This window comes from Chrysochloris asiatica, unplaced genomic scaffold, assembly GCF_000296735.1.
Source record: "Chrysochloris asiatica unplaced genomic scaffold, ChrAsi1.0 scaffold00060, whole genome shotgun sequence".
Classification (NCBI taxonomy): Eukaryota; Metazoa; Chordata; class Mammalia; order Afrosoricida; family Chrysochloridae; genus Chrysochloris; species Chrysochloris asiatica.
In genome coordinates this window covers 3,799,305-3,818,751 of record NW_006408578.1, presented here as the reverse complement: position 1 = coordinate 3,818,751, position 19,447 = coordinate 3,799,305, and the positions used below count along the sequence as shown (strand labels likewise).

Below are 19,447 nucleotides of genomic sequence, written 5' to 3'. Positions count from 1 at the left end.
GCTCCCCCCAGCACTCTGGTGGTTCAGAGAAGGCGCCCCTCTCCCCTCCCAGATGGTGACCTTGCTGATTGTACTGCCAGGCATGCCATTAGTGCACAAAGCAGTCAGATAATACCTGTTTTTTAAGCAAGGTGGGAGCCGTGACATGGATAGTTCAAGTTACTCCAGCACACTGGAAGTACCTCAGGCAAAAAGGCAGGGAGCATGGTAGCAGGGGGTCACCAGGCAGAAATCCTGAGGTAAGGGATTAAATCCAAACTTCCCAGGTATCTAAGCTCTCTCGCTCCCGTCATTTCTGCTCTCATGCAGCCTGCTCCATACTCAAGTCAGTACCTTCACTACCTGATCTCTTCATGACCCAGTTTACTCCTTCTAGCCTCACCTCACTTCCTACCTACTCTGGACTAATGACTAGAAATATGTTTTCATTAATATCCCTAAATTTCTTCTATAGCAGCCAAACGGTAACTCTAATTCTGACAAATCTGCTGAAGAAAATGTATTAAACCCTATAGAATGGTTCTGTGCTACCACGAATTCTCGCCCGGGCTCTCAATGTCATAAGTTAACCCTTTTTCTTCAGCCTCTGTTCAACTATATTTCAATCCCTTCACTGGATCTTCCAAATTCTTATCACTTTCTATAACTTTCACAACTCTCAGCTCCTAAAAACATAGAAAAACAAAAGGCCCATTTAACCTTCCCATCTGTACCCAGAGCCTTCTCTTCAGTACATAAGGAAGACAGTCTAGCCAGGGAGAATTTAGGAGAAGACCACCTCCTGATTCACAGCTGAGAAACAAGTGGGAATCAGAAAATGCTTTTTACACAAGTAGGACCACAAGGGGAAACGGGGTCCTTGGTAGTGTAATATTTTGAACTTAATACACAAGGGTCACCAGAAGATCTCATTCTAAATGAGAAGCAGAAGACATTTGTGGCTATCAGAAATGTCTATTTCCCAAACAATCTAAGACATTTATCAATCTACTATTTTCATTCTATGAGAATCCATATAATCTAGAACTGAAAGTTCTATATTTTAAGGTGATTTTATATTTTTAAAAAGTAGAACAGATTTTCCTTAACAATTTAAACTGAAATATAAGTTGCAAGCACAAATACCCTTCCCAAAATATTGAGAGAATGACGCTGAAGTGGTGCTCTTTGGTTTTACTTACCTAATATTGCACTGTTCAGAGCTGAGCACACAGGTTCTCTCTGGATTGGGTCAAGCTGATTTCCAACTGGGCTGTTCCAAGGATCTGAGTAAGCTAGTAAACTGAATGCATCCTGTTGAAAAGATAAATCAATCTGGTTTTCAAGTGAAATCGCTCAAATACTATGCTCATAATGGTTCTTCTGAACCAAGAGGTAAAAATATCACTTTATGCCACTCTGTTGCTGTCAAATTGGTTCTGACCCACAGTGACCTTGCATAGGCTTTCCTAGGAGCGGCTGGTAAGCTTGAACCACCAGCCTTGCAGTTCATACTGACGCTGCAGTCCAGCGCATTAACTCACAGCGTCACACCAGGATATACTTCCTGACATAGCACTAGACTATGAGAATCTTTAAAATCGTTCCTTTGGTTTAACTTAAGATAACTGACATGGTGTTTCCAATGGGATTTTGTTTTCTTTTTATGGGAAGCAGCATGCTAGGGAGTTTTCAAACGCTGGCTTCAAGTCCAAGCACCACTACAATCTAACTGTGTGGGTTTGGCAGGTAACAAGCTCTCTAAATGTCAGTTCCGGCATTTGTATAATGGGGATTATGAGGGGTCCTATTCACAGAGCTGTAAGAGGACTAAATGGACGAAATGAAACAACCACAATACCAGTTCCTTCAAATCTTTCATGGAAAGATGTCTTATTATCATACTAAAGGTCAGTATCTTAATCCAGAGTACTATGGTGTTGAGGTATTAAGCCACTGGCAAAATTCTCTCCTAATTTTCCCCTGGTTCATTTTGTAAAAGGCATACAAAAGGGCACCTTGCCAGCTAGAAGCCCAACATGGGGAGGGTGTTAGGAAAACGGACATCAGTGCATTCAGGAACAGAACACTTCAAAGGTGCTGAGTGCTGAAATGTGGATGACTGAAATGGCCAGCTTCCCCAGGAGCGTGCTCACATCATCAGACCCCACTCCCTTCCTCCCCAGCTCCGCTGGGCCTCTCTCACAAGCGGTTTGTCAGCAGAAAGGCTCCCTGGACAACTGTGGTCTTATTCTTTTTCTCACTCCAACTGGCTTCCATATCAGGGAACCATAGGTAAGGGGTTAGATCCTTACATGCCTCAAACTCCATGCTAAATGATTGACATTTCTCCAAAAAGACAATGAGGTGTGAAGCAAAAGAATGATATGGATTAAATTTGAGTTTAGAAAGACCATACTAGCAACATTATAAAAGATGACTTGGCAGTGAAATGAAGCTGTTACTTATAGAAAACAAATAAAACCATTAGTTTTTTTAAACGCTAAAATTAACTTGGTGTTGGCAACCAAAGAAATACAAACAAGCAATTTAAAAAAACAGTTGCGCCCACTAAGGGTACAGGTAGTAGTGACACTAGTACATCCCTCCGTTAATGCTGGTAAATGGGTAGAAGGTTTCTAGAAAGCAAAATAGCAACAAGTAGTAAGAACCCAATAATTCTAAGGATTTACCCCAATGGGATAATTTTAGGGAGAAACATAAAGATATAAGTATAAAGGTATATTCACTACAGCATATTGCTGTTGTTGTTGTTGTTTAAAGTCACCAAGCGAGTTCTGACCCACAGTGACCCTGCATAGGTTTCCGAGGAGCAGCTGGTGAACTTTAACCGCCAATCTTAAGGTTCAAACCGACTTTGCAGTCCAGCACCAGGACTCCTACAGCATGTGAGAATGAAGTAAATCAATAATACAGCAATAAAACCCAAACCCACTGCCACTGAGTCAATTCTGACTCACAGAAACCCAACAGGACACAGGAGAATGAGCTGAGTTTCCAGAGCTGTATATCTTGACAGACATTGACTGCTTTCTCTCGCTCCTGCAAAGCAACTTGTGGATTTGAACTGCCGACTTTTTATTTAGTAGCCAAGCCCCTTTAACTGTGGCACTTACCAGGGCTCCTCTAACAGTGCTGACAGAAATTGGTGAAATGTATGCACAAGGAAGTTGAGGCGTAAAACGGTGTGTCTGGGAAACACTGGTATTCTGGGTTATTTTATTATTTTGGAAAATGTATTGCAAAACCAAACCAAACCAAAAAAGAATGAATATCACCTCAAAGGAAACAACTTCTGAAGGCAATGTGACACCAGTTAGAGAAGATTTTCAAACTGTACTCAAACTGGCCTTAAAATCTGGAGCTATTTCTAAATAAACGGAATCTATATGCTTCTATATGTGCTTCAGTTCCCAGATTAAAAGCCCTGTGCAGGCTGGGACTGCTCATTCCTGGTTGTCTTTCGCACACTGCCTACAAACAGCAGAAGGTCAATTAATAGCTGCTGAATAAACCAATCCAGGCAATTCTCCTGGGAGCCACCGGCAGACCTAGGCAGGTGTGGAATAAAAAGCAAAGACAACAGGAAAAGAAGACTGAGGAAAAAATGTAAAGAACCACAGTGGGCAGGAACCCATTTTTGCTACAGAAGGGCCACTCGTATAGTCTGCCATCGTGCCTGCTTCTCCACAGCTAAGCTGAAGCAAAAGACAAAAAATACCTTTCAATGAAGAAATTAAAACTAGGCAGGTCTTATCTTAAACCTCAACTTAATCTCTATGTACATGTATATATACACATATACAAATGTATGTACATATACACACATATGATTCTGATGTGGTGCTGTAGAATAAGAACTGGACTGCTAACTACAAGGTCGGTAGTTCAAACACACCAGTCACTCTCAGAAACCCTATATAGGATTGGTATGAGTTGGCAACAGCAACAAAATGATTCTGAAGTTTATGCAACTTCAAAAACAATTTTTTAAAAGCACCTATAATCACATTGTACTGTAATGATGAATAAAAAGAGGAGGAAGCATTTTAAAATCTTCTCAATTGTAGCAATAAATTTTCTCCTCTAGTTGCCCTCAAATCCTGGCTTCTCTTTTCCTTCCAGTCTTGTTCACTGGCTACTTATCAGATGGGTTAGTGATCCACCATAACTCCATCTGTCTGCATCAGTGTAAGTTCAGGAAATGAGAGACAAGCAGAGCAAAATACTAAGAAAATCTCAAGCAGCTGGCATTTTCTCTGAAGTCCAGAAGACCAAAAGACAGCCAAAGAAGGAAAAGCACATCTTAACTTCATCTACTAATACATCAAGTGATGTCTTTGGGAATAGGCCGTAAGATGCTATTTTCTGAGCTTCATGCAAATTTGAATCAAAGACACGATAAAGCTGATGGAGTATACTCTTATATTTTCAGAGGACTAAATAAATCACATACCTGGGTCCAAAATCCTTCCCGGTGCCTGTGAGGTCAAGTCTCTTTCCATAACACCACAGTGCTCATTTTCTCACAACTCTACAGTACAGCTTTTCTAGAGGCCACGTGATGTGTGAAACCCTAACAGCCTGAATGACTGCAGACGTATGTATGAGAACCCACCCTTCTATGAAGGAGAAGTGCTTCTTCTAGTGAGTCAGGCACGAGAGACATCGGCAAAGTAAAGCAATGCTACTCTTCTCACTTTTGTGTGGGTGTGGTAAGTGAAGGAAGATAATTATTGGTCACAAAAAAGTTATTTAACTTAATGGACTCATTGTTTAAAACGAACTAATACTTTTTGCTTTATTTTCTAATATGGTAAACAGCAGCTGACATAAGCCATATAAACATAAGCTTCTTGGGATCCTTAATCATTATATATTAAAGGAGCCAGATACCAAAAGGTATCCTTGGTACCTAGTAAAGAATATTCAATTTCCTAAACAGATAACTAGACTAACTTGATAGCAAAACCTATATATTAAATTTGTTCTTAGCACTCCTAATACTAAAAAAGATGCTACAAAGTTGTATGGTACTGAAAATTTCAAATCTGGAAAAATCAGTCAATTCTAATTAAATAATCATTTACTGAATATTTATGTGCCCAACATTAAGGAGCCTTGGGGACACACTGGGTAACTATTCCGCTGCTAAAACCCACAGGAAGGCTATCTAAAGCCAGCCAGCGGCCCCACCAGAGAAAAGACCCAGCAATCTGCTCCCGTAAAGACTGTGGTGGTTGTTGTTGTTGTTAAGTGCCGTTGAGTTGGTTTGACTCATAGTGATCCTGCATAGGATTATCGAGGAGTGGCTGGTGAGCCTGAACCGCCGACCTTTCGGTTCAAACGGACTGTGCACTCCAGCATATTAACCCACAGGGCTACAGCAGGACTTCCTTGGAAGCCCTATAGGGCAGTTCTACTCTGTCATAAAGGGTTGTTCTGAGTGGGAACTTACTTGATGGTTCAAACAATAACATGCTCAAACATCAAGAACATTTGGTGGTGGTGGTGGTGGTGGTGGTGGTAGTGGTTATATGCTGTGGAGTTGATTCCGACTCATAGTGACCCTGGACAGGGTTTCTGAGGTTGTAAATCTTTACGGGAGCAGAAAGCCTCATCTTTCTCTCGCGGAACAGCTGGTAGTTTCGAACTGCTGACCTTGAGGTTCGCAGCCCGATTCATAACCACTATGCTACCAGAGCTCCTTAAGAACATTAGCGGGAAAAAAAATTATTTTTTTTAAATGTAAAGGAAGGAACTCTTGATTTTATAGAGCATATAGAGACTGCAACTTTCCCAGTATTTGAATGTCTTATTTGACTTCCTGTATGGAAACTTGCTTAAGCTACATAAACTATCACTACTTTTTTATTTAACATAAGATTCACACTGTAACCTTTTTTGATAGCTTATTTAAAATCGTTATTTTCCTAGGCAGGGAGGTCCTAAATATAATATATGCATCTCTCTTCCCACCTTAGTTACTACTAGAAACTGTGAGAAGATTCAGGAATCACTATCAAAATGAAAACCATGTGCTATACCCTTCAATTTGCTGTAACACTAAACACATGTTTACTAAAATAAATAAATATCAAACTTATAATTTTATCAGGAAATTCACATTCTGTTTCTCCTAATAACTTTGCCAAGTTTACAGTAGAAAAAATATAACTAAGACTAAAAAAAGTAGCATGATAAAGGCCACACAATGCTCATAAGTGATGAAGCTGAGACTTAAGTCACATTCTTGCCATGAAGTCCGATGCTCTTTGCAGTGGGTCAGAGCTGCACAGCCCCATCAGTGGGGTAGGAAACCCATGTCTAACTTTCCCAGCAAGAGGTTTCAGTTCCTTTGATGTAATTGTAATTTTTCAAGAGAGAAAAATGTACCTTCAGCATTTTCTTATTTACTGTGTTCTTGCCACATTCTCGCCTTAGTTGTTCACTCATTGCTTGCAGCTCTCTTCCAAAGTGGATCATTCTTTCTATGGCGGCTTGACTTCCTCCACACAGCTGACGTCTTAACTGACTAGAGTCAACCTCTGTAGGCAAAACAAACAAGTATTTCACTACCTTACTGCAGAGAGTACAATAAAGAAACAGACTGCTGATAACATATTCTGTATACTGCATTTAGTAGTTACCCCTGAATTTTTCATCTAAAGATGCAGATTAATGTTCAATTTAATCTGGCACGTTACTAGCCTCAAGAGTGCAGGGACCCATCCCTACCATACAGTTGAGAGTCAAATGGGAATGCTTCAGTGTTAGGGTACACCCAGTTTGTCAGGAGAAACTTCATGAAAAATTAGGCATAATTCTCTAAGGCCACATTAAACAACATTAAAAATAGAAGAAGGAAAAAAGTAATTGATTTTCCAGCTGCTTAAATGACAGAACAGAGATGAAATAAAGTAATTCTAGAAAGCTAGCAGAGGCTAAATGGCTCTAACAAAAACACAAAAGACACCACATAGCACAAATCAAAAGGATTAATTATACTACTTTTAGAAAATTATTTTATAGTAGATACCTTGACTGACAACAATCACTGATCAACAATGTAACCACAGAAATCATTAATAACAACATAAACCAGTAATGATGATAAAGGGTCACATTTATTAGGTACTTCCTTTGTGCTATTAGCTTACTTTAGGTTAACTAGTATTCTTTTCACAATGACCTCTGATATGGATGCTATTATACCCACTTTACAGATGAAGAAACTGAGGCAAAGAGCAATTAAGTAACTTGCTAAGGTCACAAAGCAATATCAAAATTGAAATTTGGCTCTAGAACGCTGGCTCTTGATCATTATGCTTAAGTTACTCTTTCAAAGACCAAGTTGCTGATTTGTAATAAAGTAAAGCTAGACTGCCTTTTCAGTCAAATTCCTTGTTTGAAAAAGTGAATTATGTAATCGAAGCACATAATCCTCAACAATGTGGTACCAATACAGCAAATAGTAAAAGCAGTCTTGCATTTATAGTTTCTTACACTCTAAAAATCTCACTATCTTTCAACCTCAACAGCAATCTGCAAAAACCACAATATGCTAAGAAATTGAATGTTGCTGACCAATAAACCTCCAATAATTTTCACCTTCAATAAAAACCTTAAATCATTTTCACTCCAATGGATGGGAAGTTTGCTGATGGTTGAACTAACTGTATGGTACAAGTTACTAAACAACTTGTCAACACAGTAAAATCAGGCAGGCTACTATAACTGAGCCACGTTGTTGGGGAGGCTCACACATACGAACTGCAATGTGTGCTACATATGGTCACACATGTTCACACTAAAGAATCTTAGGAATTTGATTAGAATTTGTTTGATTATAAAATAAATTCTACCCATGTGGGCTTAGTGAAATAAGGATAAAAACGTTTCCAAAGCCCAACCTTCAAAGATCCTAAAGGCGCAACACTAAGTAGTTGGGGCTGCTGCATTTCAGACCACTGAAGTTAAGCCCAGACAGAGAGCACAGGAAAGAACACACCTTGGCACTTAACTTGAGAACGTACAGAACAGTAACTCTCCCCTCACACAACTCTCCCAAGACAAAGTTTAAGAAAAGTTAACATTTACTACTGTCAATCCTATGGTACATACATTTGGCTGATGCTCATCACCTGTGAATCAGTACAAGTAAAATCATAAACTTATACTCATCATTTTTTTATTAAAAAAATGTAAGAAATATCACTGCAGACCCATTTCGGTGTCACAATCTTCCATTTCATGGTCATGTTTGGAGCTACCATTTAGGAAACCATTGGATGAAGTTTCTCCAACTCCATTGGAGTAGTGATCTGTTTCCATGTCTACATCATTACTGAAAATAAAAAACAAAAACAAAAAACAAAACCTAATTTCAGAAATATCATACTTGCAAACTTAGTTTAAAATAAATTACTCTACTGCATAATCTCTCTACAAACTGGCTTCAAAAGGCAACAGCAATCTGCAGAAAAAATATTTAGTTAAATCTCATCAAATGTATTCAAAGCAAAGTATGTAGCTGACTGGTAGTAAATGTGTACACCTAAAGATAAGGGAGAGAAAGGTTCATGTGCTCAACTGTAGTGGTTATAGGACTTTACATCCATACGGAGAAGTCCTGGTTCAGTTCAACAGTCCTATTACTTTGCAAACTCAGATCTGCACTTCATTCTGTTAACCAACTACTGCCCCAGCATTTCTCCTCAGAATTCATTTCCACCATGGAAGGGAAAAGCACACACTAAAAAACGAGTGAATCTCACTCAAGGGACCCACGAGTTCCTGCCCTAATAGTCAATCTACTTCCTTCCTTCCAAGTCTTAATCCTTGGCTTTTGTTCTCACTGCTTAAAACTATATTTCCCTTTCAAAGCAGTAAACCATAATCTTAAAACCAAATCATTTAATTATGTTGTTGTTGTGAAGTGCCGTCGAGTCGGTTCTGACCCATAGAGACCCTGTATAGAGTTTCCAAGGAACAGCTGGTGAGCTTGAACCACTGACCTTGCAGTTCAAATGGCTTTGCAGCCTGATACATTAACCCACAACGCCACACCAGGACTCCCAACACTAATTAATTCTCTCAGGATGTCTGATTGGCTAGTTTCAAAATATTGCTCAACTTTAATTTCAATAATGGTTGTTTTAGACACTTAGGAATTTCCAATTCTCATTCATTCCACACTTACTGAATAAACAGCTATTTGACAATAACTACATCTGAACATATATAACTTGGGGTAATGTTTATACCTATATAAACTCATGGAGGGGAGGAAACAACAACAAAGCACTGTATACAGACAAGCAAAACACTCTCGACATTGATGCCCTCAGAGGGAACCACTGGAATCCCTAAGTATGTGTGTGGATGTGTGCATGTAGTTCTGGTAATAGAATCTGTAAGCCTCTAAGGAGAAATGGGCAATGACTCCAGGTTCTAGACCAGACTAGGGTAGTCAGAAAAACATAGTCTATCATTTTTACAAATTTGAAAATTGGTAAGAAAATCAAACTCCTAAAAATGTTTAACAGAGATCCTTAATGATCTTAATAAAATCATAAACCTTGTTTTGACAATTTCATGTAGCACTTGAGAGGCATTTATTCAACCAATATGCATATAAGAGCCTCTGTGGCATGTGACAGGTAAGGTGCTAAGGATCTACCAAGAAAGCAATCTTTGCCCTCCAGCAGCTAATAGTGTATAAAAAAAACTAATGAAGTCACTATATTCCAGAGTAATCAACAAACACTATGATGAAAATTAAGCACAGGAAATGACACAACATATAACTTAGTTGGTGGGGATGTACATCAAGAAACATATCCTGCAAGAGTGACACATGAGTTTTACAGCTTGAGCAGAAGTTAGGATGGAGGTTAGGGAAACGAGGTCTTCAGAAGGTGGGAGGTATAATGGAAAAACATCAGAAATCCTGGGAACTATTCTCACACCCTGTAACAGGTTACGAGCTACTGAATCTTTAATAATGATGACAATAAACTCATGTACTTTTTTGATTTTGGGCTTTACATCTGTAAAACATTTTTTAATACTTACTACCATCTTTCTCTACTTTAGTCTTGTTATAAAGAAGGCCATTATCAAATATACAATAATGGTTACTGTATGAAAAGTTATATAGTTACTGTTTAAAGGCTATGTTGTTGTTGTTAAGACATGCAATCGAGTCCATTCTGACCCATAGCGACCCTGTATAGCGTTTCCAAGGAGCAACTGGTGAGCTTGAACCGCTGACCTTGAGATTCTAACAACTTTGCAGTCTGGTGCATTATCCCACAGTGCCACACCAAGACTCCGGTTTAAAGCCTATATAAGGTTAAGTAAAAGCTTACTTTCTTCTCTTCTAAGTGCAGAAAGGAGAATGCTGTGTCATCAGCCCCTCCCTTTCTCAGAACTCAGGTAATAAGTCTCTTTGGCAACTTCCTACCATGAATATCTTATTTAAGAGAAAAACCCACATACTGACTACAATCCTACTGCATATAATGGCAGAACTCTCTAACAACAATGAAGCACTAACATACTATAAAGTTTTCCATACAGAATTTTTATTAAAATATTCTAATTTTATGTCTTTTAATATATGATCTTTAATTTGAAAAACTTTCCTGACTTCCTCAGCAAAAGGCATCTTTTCCTATTATCACATACAACTTTTGAGGATCCCCATTAAACCTTTTTTAAACAACTCTATTCAGTAGGTTTTTGACATTTATAGTAGATAACCTGAAGTTTTGGACTAATTTCCAAATATATATTTTCAACATGCTTCTATCAGAATATTTCCATCAAGACTCCATGATTAAGGTTACCTCCATTTCATCTTTCAATAAAGTAATTCTCTTTCAATGTGAAAACTTCATACTAAAATATTCCAAAAAAAAAATGCAGTATAAAATCAATCAAATTATGTTATAGGACCAAACTACCATTAAATTAATTAGTGCTGTTAGATAAGCACTCGACCACAAGGTTGGTTTGAACTGCAAGGTCAGCAGTTCGAATTTACCAGCCACTCCTTGGAAACCCTATAGAGGGTTGCTGAGTTCGAATTGACTCGACCACACTTAACAACATTATTTTTATGAACATGAAGTTATCATTTCATCAGACCTGAAACAAATTGAGATACTGATGCAGACTCAGTCACCAGAATTTGTTTGTGCACACTAGTACACCCGTTGTTGTTGTTAGCAACCCTATGCACAACAGAACGAAACACTGCCTTGAGCCCAGTGATGCTGCCACTTTGTCAATCCATCTCGTTGGGGGTCTTCCTCTGTTTCTCTGACCCTCCACCTTACTAAACATGATATCCTTCTCCAGAGACTGGTCCCTCCTGTCAGTATGTCCCAAGTATGACAGACGGAGTTTGGCCATCCTGGCCTCCAAGAAGCATTCTGGCTGCACTTCTTCCAACACAGATGTTGGTTCTTTTGGCAGCCCATGGCACTTTCAATATTCTCCTCCAACACCATAACTCAAAGGCATCAATTCTTCTATGGTCTTCCTTATTCAGTGTCTAGCTTTTGCAGGCATATAAAGTTACTGAAAATACCATGGCTTGGGTCAGGCGCACCTTAGTCCTCAAGTTCACATCTTTGCTCTTCAACACTTTGTCATTCCCGGGATGGTAAACCATGTGGTTGTCAAATTCAAAATGGCCAATACCAGTCCATGTCAGCTCACTAATGCCTAAGATATCGGTGTTTATGCGTTCCATTTCATTTCTGATAATTTCCAATTTTCCTAGATTCATACTTCATACATTCCATGTTCTGATTATTAACGTAATGTTTACAGCTGTTTCTCTTCATTTTGAGTTGTGCCCCATCAGCAAATGAAGGTCCCTTGGGCTTGTCTCCCACGGACTTTACTCCATTTGCATCACCTCGGTCGACTCTACTTTGAGGAGGCAGCTCTTCCCCAGTTGCATTTTGAGTGTCTTCCAACCTGAGGGGCTCATTTTCCAGAATTATATCTGACAGTGTTTCTCTGCTATTCATAAGGTTTTCAGTGACTAAATATTCGGAAGTAATTCGTCACTCCTTCTTCCTAGTCTGTCATCATCTGGAAGCTCATCTGAAACCTGTCCATCATGGGTGACCCTGATAGTATTTAAAATACCGGTGGCATAGCTTTCAGAATTGTAGCAACTCACAAGCCACCTCAATATGACAAGTACACCTACTCCACACTTATTTGATGATCTCATTATCCAACATTTTGCATGTATGAGAACAATGAAAACTCTACTATCCAACTATTTTCTGCATATTAGCAATGTCCATCTGACCGTAATGAACGCCAAGGTGCGAGGTGAAAGCTGTGGTAGTTAATGTTGTGTGTCAACTTCACTGGACCATCATTCTCAGTGATTTGGCAGACATATAATGATGTAGTCTATCCTCCATTTTTACTATCACTGATTTTCACATAACGACCTGGTCCTTGGAACCTAACCATGCTAATAAGTGAGGAATGGGTATATTCAATTCAAATGATTACACTTCACAAACCTTCAGGGTCCATGAAAATGAAAACCTGAGTATGACAAAGGTTGGAGTGCAATGAGTTAGGTATCACTTTGCTTATAACTTTTTGAAGTCACAGACTACGGACTAGTCATCATTGTATAGCAGATGCCAAGGAGAACATGTGGTACCCAGTAAGTCCTCTATATATGTTAACTCAGTGACTTCATCTGCTATATGTGAATTACTTTAAGAAAAAAAAAAAGACTTTCAAAAGAGCTTCTTTGTAAAGTTGTTGTTAGGTGCCATCGAGTCAGTACCAACTCACAGTAACCCTATACACAACAGAACAAAAAGCTGCCTGGCCCTGAGCCCACCTCACAATCGTAGTTACGCCTGAGCCCATTGCTGCTGCCACTGTGCCAGTCTATCTCGTTGGGATCTTCCTCTTTTTCTCTGACTCTCCACTTTACCACACATCATGATATCCTTTCCTTTTCCAGGGATTGGTCCCTCCTGACAATGTGTCCTAAGTATGAGAAATGGAGTCTGGCCATCCTGGCTTCCAGGGAGCATTCTGGCTGTACTTCTTCCAACACAGATTGATTTGTTCTTTTAGCAGTTCATGGTACCTTTAATATTCTCCTTTAACATTATAGCTCACATGCATCAATTATTCTATGGTCTTCCTTATTCACTGTCCAACTAACTTTGTAAAGTTAGTTATTTGGAACATTCTATGCATCTACACTAAAAAATCTCATACAAAGAGAAAAGAACAGTTGTACATATCTTATTATGTTGACATTTGTTGTGAAGTGCCATGGAGTTGGTTTGGACTCATAGCGACCCTGTATAGGATTTTGAGGAGCAGCTGATGAGCTTGAACCCTCAGCCTTGTGTTGCAAACTGACCTTGCAGTCTAGTACAGCACATTAACGCAGTGCCACATAGAGGATGAATATACTATGAGACTTAACTAGAAAACCTAACAAATGGCACTTATGTGAGATCCCCTGCATATGATCTGTGGTTGGCAGGAAGACAGGAATGCATAAAGCACTGAATTTATCTCTATAACCCCGTTAGTGGGAAGGGTATACAAAAGCAGAGGAAGGAGTGAAAAAAACAGCACATGTGCATGCTGGGAGACAGACAAGCTCTGGGAACTTATTTCCAGTTCTTTGATTCTCTGGAGACTTGAAAACTTCCAGACCCCACTCACTATAAACCATATCATTTAATTTCTTTTTAAAAATTATTAACAATAATGATCCCTATAATTAGGATGTTTACATTAATGGAAATGCTAAGGAAATCACTTACCTGGTGAAGTTATTAACTTGCTGTGATCTCGACATATTTATACTGTTCAGTTCTGGTACATTCAAATTAGATGACTGATGTTTACTATGGCAATATGCTGGATGTGCTTTATTTGATATTACACCATTACTACAACCTTCAAAACCTTAAAAAAGAAGACAAAGACACCATATGGAAATAGAAACAACAAATACTCCATTAATACTTTGACTAAAAATATTGCCTAGGCATTTTTTTTTAATTATTATTCAACACTTTCACAACTTAGGGACATCAATGGAGTAACTTAAACAGCAAATAAGTAAGTCCCTCCTTGAAAGGACATTTATGTATACTTCCCTGTGAGCGCCTTTGAAACTGACTGGAGGATTAGCTCTGAGGCTCACAGTCAATCCCTATGGCCATTACCCCCATGCTACCAATGAACACAATGAGGCTCAAAAAATGTGTTCAGGATCACAAAGCTAAGGATCAATGATTTACTTAATTAAAGCTAACAATCACACTGTTCTTTTTAGAAGGGCTGCAAACTAGCCCCAAGCAACAAGGCACACATATGTAGAGTATTAAAACCAAACCATGAGGCAAGAAAAGAGAAAAGGCACAGTTCACGTAAAAGAAATAACATCTGAAGGCAGAGAAGCAATAACAGGGCACCTCCACTGGTGGAAGAGAGTCTGGCATTACTGAGGTGCAAGAGGATGAGACTTTTTATGTTAAACGACTCTGAATTTCACTCAGGCTTGTGGCAAACTCATTAAAAGACAGTAATCAGCAGTGTGAAATGCTCAGATTTGAGTTTTTAAAAGATTACTCAGGCATAGCATGGAATAAGGTTTGAAAGGGAACAAACTAGAGATCCAGAGAAGTTAGGTGGTTAGTGCAATCACCCAGTCAAGAAATGGTGATAGTCTTGGGCTATGGCAGTGAAGAGATATGAATTACACAACAGAGTCTGATGAGATGTGGATGAGTTAGAGTGAAGTTAAAAGACTGCAACACTCCCAGGTTTTTTGGCTTTAGGTGACTGGATGGGCAGTAATGTAGCTAAGATGGGGAGAATTCAAGAACATATGCTTTGCACAAAGATGAGGAGTTGTTTGGACAATCTGAGCCTCTAGGAGTATGATATTCAAAAGAGGTGGTGGCTAAGGGGACAGAGGGTCACCTGCATGTGCAGGATGATGATGTAAGCGAAGAGGCGGTAACACAAAAGGAGTCTAGCCAGACTGAGAAAAGCAAAGGTGTTACTCTATGAAAGGAAAGGAGCCATCATCTGGCGTCCACTGAACACAGTTCAACATACACAAGGATAACTCCTATGGAAAAACAGAATTAAGGATACAAGCAAAGACTGAGAAGAAGCTGAAATAAACCTGTAAAACTGATGTCACAAAATCCAAAAAACGAGTGGATTTTAAGAAAGGGAAAACCAAAAACCAGAGAGGCTGGTGAGCCTAGACCAGGATCAGAGACAATGAACAGGGCAGAGTGTGAACTCTGGCCTGAAGCTTCATTTGGAAAGAAGAGAGCCATACAGGCAGCCAGCTAGATCTGCTTTTTAGTGCCAGAAACACCACCTTTACATTTCCACTTTATGAAAACACACAATGATTATCACCATCATGTATCTATCATCTAATTTGTTTTGAGCATTGACTTTCATTTATGAAGATCTTCTAATTGTCAGTTTCCAGAAGCAGATGTTCTTTAAGTTACTGTCTGTGCTGGTGGCACAGGGATCTGCTCCACCTACTGTCTTTCATCTAATTCATTGTAAGAGCAAGATAGCCATCCAGAAAATACCTTGATTTTTATTTGGTTTTTAAATTGTAAGAAGGGTAATAATTTGAACATTAGGTGGAAAGACTGAATCTCACCAGAAAAATGTGCAGTACTTCCTTTGCCTGATGCTAAATTGTGAATATTCATTCCATGGCTAGGGCTCATACTTGGACTACTAAAAGGTCGCGGACTAACAGGATAACTGTCTTGAGATTTTGGACTTCGGCCTCCCAAACACCGTACTTCACTATCTGTACCGTTCACCATCTCTATAAACTGACGCACTCTAAAAAAGAAAAGAAAAAGTCATGCAGACACAACCTTCAAATGGCTTCTGTACTTAGGAAGAGTTTTCTGAAATAGTTTAGGAATTTGTACGTTTGTTCTCAAATATTAAGTTTAAAATGCTAAATATGGTTTCATATCTTGTATTGATGCAAATAAATTTTTGAATTTCTCATAAAAATCAGAGTATAATGCAAAAGATACTATAAATTTTAGTTTCTTAATCAAGATTTACTAGGGAAAATGAAACATTGTGTGTAGCTGTAAATACGAAAATTAAAGTGGACTTAAATTTTTAGAGCTAAAAAGAATCTAAACAAAATATTCATACTCAGTAGTAGATCAAGAAATACATAAAAACATGATGTACATATGATAAAAACCAAATAGCTTTATTTCCTCTATTTTTCAACTCTGCTTCACATTTCCAACCTCTTAACTAAAAAGAGGCTTCATTTTAACTTTCACTCTAAAGTTTAAAATATATATATATATTGTTATTTAGTTTATAAAGGGTTTTTGTTGCTTAAAATTGAAACCTTAAGCTTAATAACAACTGATTTTTCAAAGAAAAGAGACTCATTTGAAACCATTAAAAAAGCCACACAGACTTACTATAAAATCTTTAGTGTGAATAATAGCTGTGCATTATCCAAATAAGACCTTCTACTTTTATACATACATACAGAATGATAAAGAACAACCACAGGAAAAGATGTCATGCCATCTACTTACAATACTTAAAACAAGTCTTTTTAATCTGCCACTTAAACGAACTATATTACAATATTGGTGTGATACAATAAGCACTCAACCTCCAGGGTGGTTTGAACTACAAGGTTGGCAGAAACGCTATACAGGGTTGCTATGAGTCGGAACTGATTCGACGACACTTAACAACAAACACTGTAAACAAGATACAAAAAATAAAACTACTTAAACATAAAATTTTGGTTATACAATTTATCTATATAAATACATATGCAATGGGAGAAAGATGAGGCTTTCTGCTCCTATAAAGATTTACAGCCTCAGAAACCCTGTACAGCGTTGCTATGAGCCGGAACCGACTTCATGGCACATAACAACAATAGGTATGACATTGTAGTAAGCAAACTCACTTTAATGTAAAAAGGAGATTAGGATTTCTTTCAAGTAAACTTGGGTATAACTGTTGTGTTGTTTCAATGGCTTCTCCCATTCTTCCTGCTAACACCAATTTCTGAATTCCTATTTAGAGAAAGAAAGCAACAGTTTTATTTTTTTAAACATTTACTGTGGTTTGTGTGAAAGGTGACAAAGCAAATTAGTTTCCCATTCAAAAATGTACACAACCTTTTTTCCATGACATTAGCTGTAATTCCCTCAATGTTAACAGCACTATGCCCACCGCCTTCCTGGGTTCCTATTTTTGTTCACTCTTGTTTCCTGACACTTTCTGTCTCTTCAACTTTATTTTAATCACATATGGTTCATTGTTCTAAGGAGAATGTTCCTCAAGGGTGTTATTGTTTTGTTTATAGGCCCGTCTGCTGTTTGGCAGAAGTGTGTTCCTGGGAGTGGGCTCCGTTTCAGATTTGAAGGGTCTAAGGGCTGGTGGATTCCGCCAGTCTCTGTCAGATCAGTAAGCCTGGCAGTTTTATGATTTTGAATTTTGCTCTACATTTCCTCCTACTCTGTCCAAGCCTTCTATTGCAATTCTACTGCTTTTCTCTTCTGTTTCATTCCTTTTAGCTCTAATCTTTATTACTTCCTTTTTACTGGGGATTATAGCCCCCCACCCACCATGTGTTAAGAGCTGCTTTCTTCCTTTTTGATGTGTATGTTTAGTGCTATAAATTGGCCTTTGAGCACTGCTTTGGCTATATTTTGGTATGTTGTATTTTTATTCTCTTTTGATCCTAGGAATATTTTACTTCTTTTTTCATTTCCTCTATTACCCTGTGGTTTTAAGCAGGGTGCTATGTAGTTGCCATGCATTTGATTTCCCCCTCCTTGTTCTTCCTGTTACTGATTTCAGATTTTATAGTGTTCTGATCAGAGAAGATGCTTTATATTATTTCAACATATTCTAATCTACTGATGCTTGGTTTCTGGACTAACATATGGACTGTTCTGGAGACTGACGTGTGATGGAAAGGAATGCATATTGTACTGTTGTTGTGTAGAGTGCTCAGTATAAGTCTATGACATCAAGTTGGTTGATTGTGTTTTTAGATCTTCCAAAACTTTGCTGGATTTCTAGCTCCAAAATAGGAGTACTATTATTGTGGAATTGTCTATTTCTTTTTTCAGTTCTCTTAAAATGTTTTATATATTTTGGAGTCCTTTCACTGAATGTACCTGTTATGAATGAACCTGTCATAGTCATGTCCTCATTGGACTGACTTTTTAATCATTATGTAATATCCTTCCTTATCTCTTATGCTGATTTTGCCTGAAAATTTATTTTACCAGAGATTAATATTACTACTCCTCCTCTTTTTTGCTTGATATATACTTTTTCTTCCTTTAATTTTCAACTTATTTTTAATCTCTGTATCAAAGGTGCATCTCTTAAAGGCAGCACATTGGCAGGTCCTCTTTTCTTATCCATTCTGCTACTCTTGTTTCTTGACTGGTGAATTTAATCCATTTACAAAAAACATGGATGCATAGCTCTTAATTTTGTTGACATCTTTTTTTTGTGTGTGTGTATGTATAGTGTTGATGATCCTTTACTCTATATACTTTTCTGGCTGAGTTCTTTTTGTTTATGTCTCCCCTCCCCCATTTTTCCACTGCTGTTGATTAGTTTATTAATTTTCTTTGTGACCACGCTGAAATCTACCGTTATCTTCCTAAGTTTAAAACAGTCTGTTCTATCTTAATATAGTTTCAAATTCTTCTCCATTTGGAAGCTCCAAGTGATGTTCACATGTGTCTTACTTTCAGGCTGCTGTCTGATGTTGGTTCTTGGTCCAAAGAAATTCTTTAGTATTTCTTGTAAGACTGGTCTAGTTTTGTTTTACAAATTTCCTTAATTGCTATTTATCTGGAAATGTCTTAATTTCACAATTATATTTGAGGAACAATTTTTCTGGACTTACATTTCTTGGCTAGCAATTTTTTTCCTTGCAGGGATTTTACACAGCGGGACTTCAAAAAAGTTCTTAGAAAAATTCCATTAACTTCTAATTCCATCACCATGCCACAAATTTTTTGAAGCCCCTTAGTATTTGATATTACATTCATTGCCTTCTGGCTTGCATTGTTTCTGCAGAGGAACCACAATTTAGCCTTATTGGTTCCTCTCTTCCATTTTTCCTGAGTTGCTCTCATGACTGTTTCTTTTGTCTTTCACTCTGAAATGTTTGATTATGATAATATATGTCTTGATGGTTTTCTTTTGGGGCCTACCTAACTTCAAGCTCACTGAAGTTATAGTATTATAGGGATGTTTCCTGCCAGCTAATACTTTAAAATTTTCTCTGTGCCTTTTTCTCAATCTTTTCTTTTTCTGCAATTCCAATCACATGTAAGCTATTTTTCTTGAT

The 19,447-nt window shown here is 38.1% G+C and overlaps 1 protein-coding gene across 1 annotated transcript in view; it reads right to left on the bottom strand.

Annotated features, from left to right (window-relative positions):
* Positions 1-19,447, bottom strand: part of RANBP9 (RAN binding protein 9) — a 98,043-nt gene that overhangs the window by 7,530 nt on the left and 71,066 nt on the right. Inside the window, exons 8-13 of the mRNA XM_006864078.1 lie at positions 17,033-17,141; positions 15,722-15,912; positions 13,842-13,986; positions 8,226-8,347; positions 6,397-6,548; positions 1,182-1,293 (exon numbers count right to left, since the gene is read on the bottom strand). Coding sequence (XP_006864140.1) covers positions 1,182-1,293; positions 6,397-6,548; positions 8,226-8,347; positions 13,842-13,986; positions 15,722-15,912; positions 17,033-17,141 — 831 coding nt within the window. The remainder of the gene's footprint in view (positions 1-1,181; positions 1,294-6,396; positions 6,549-8,225; positions 8,348-13,841; positions 13,987-15,721; positions 15,913-17,032; positions 17,142-19,447) is intronic.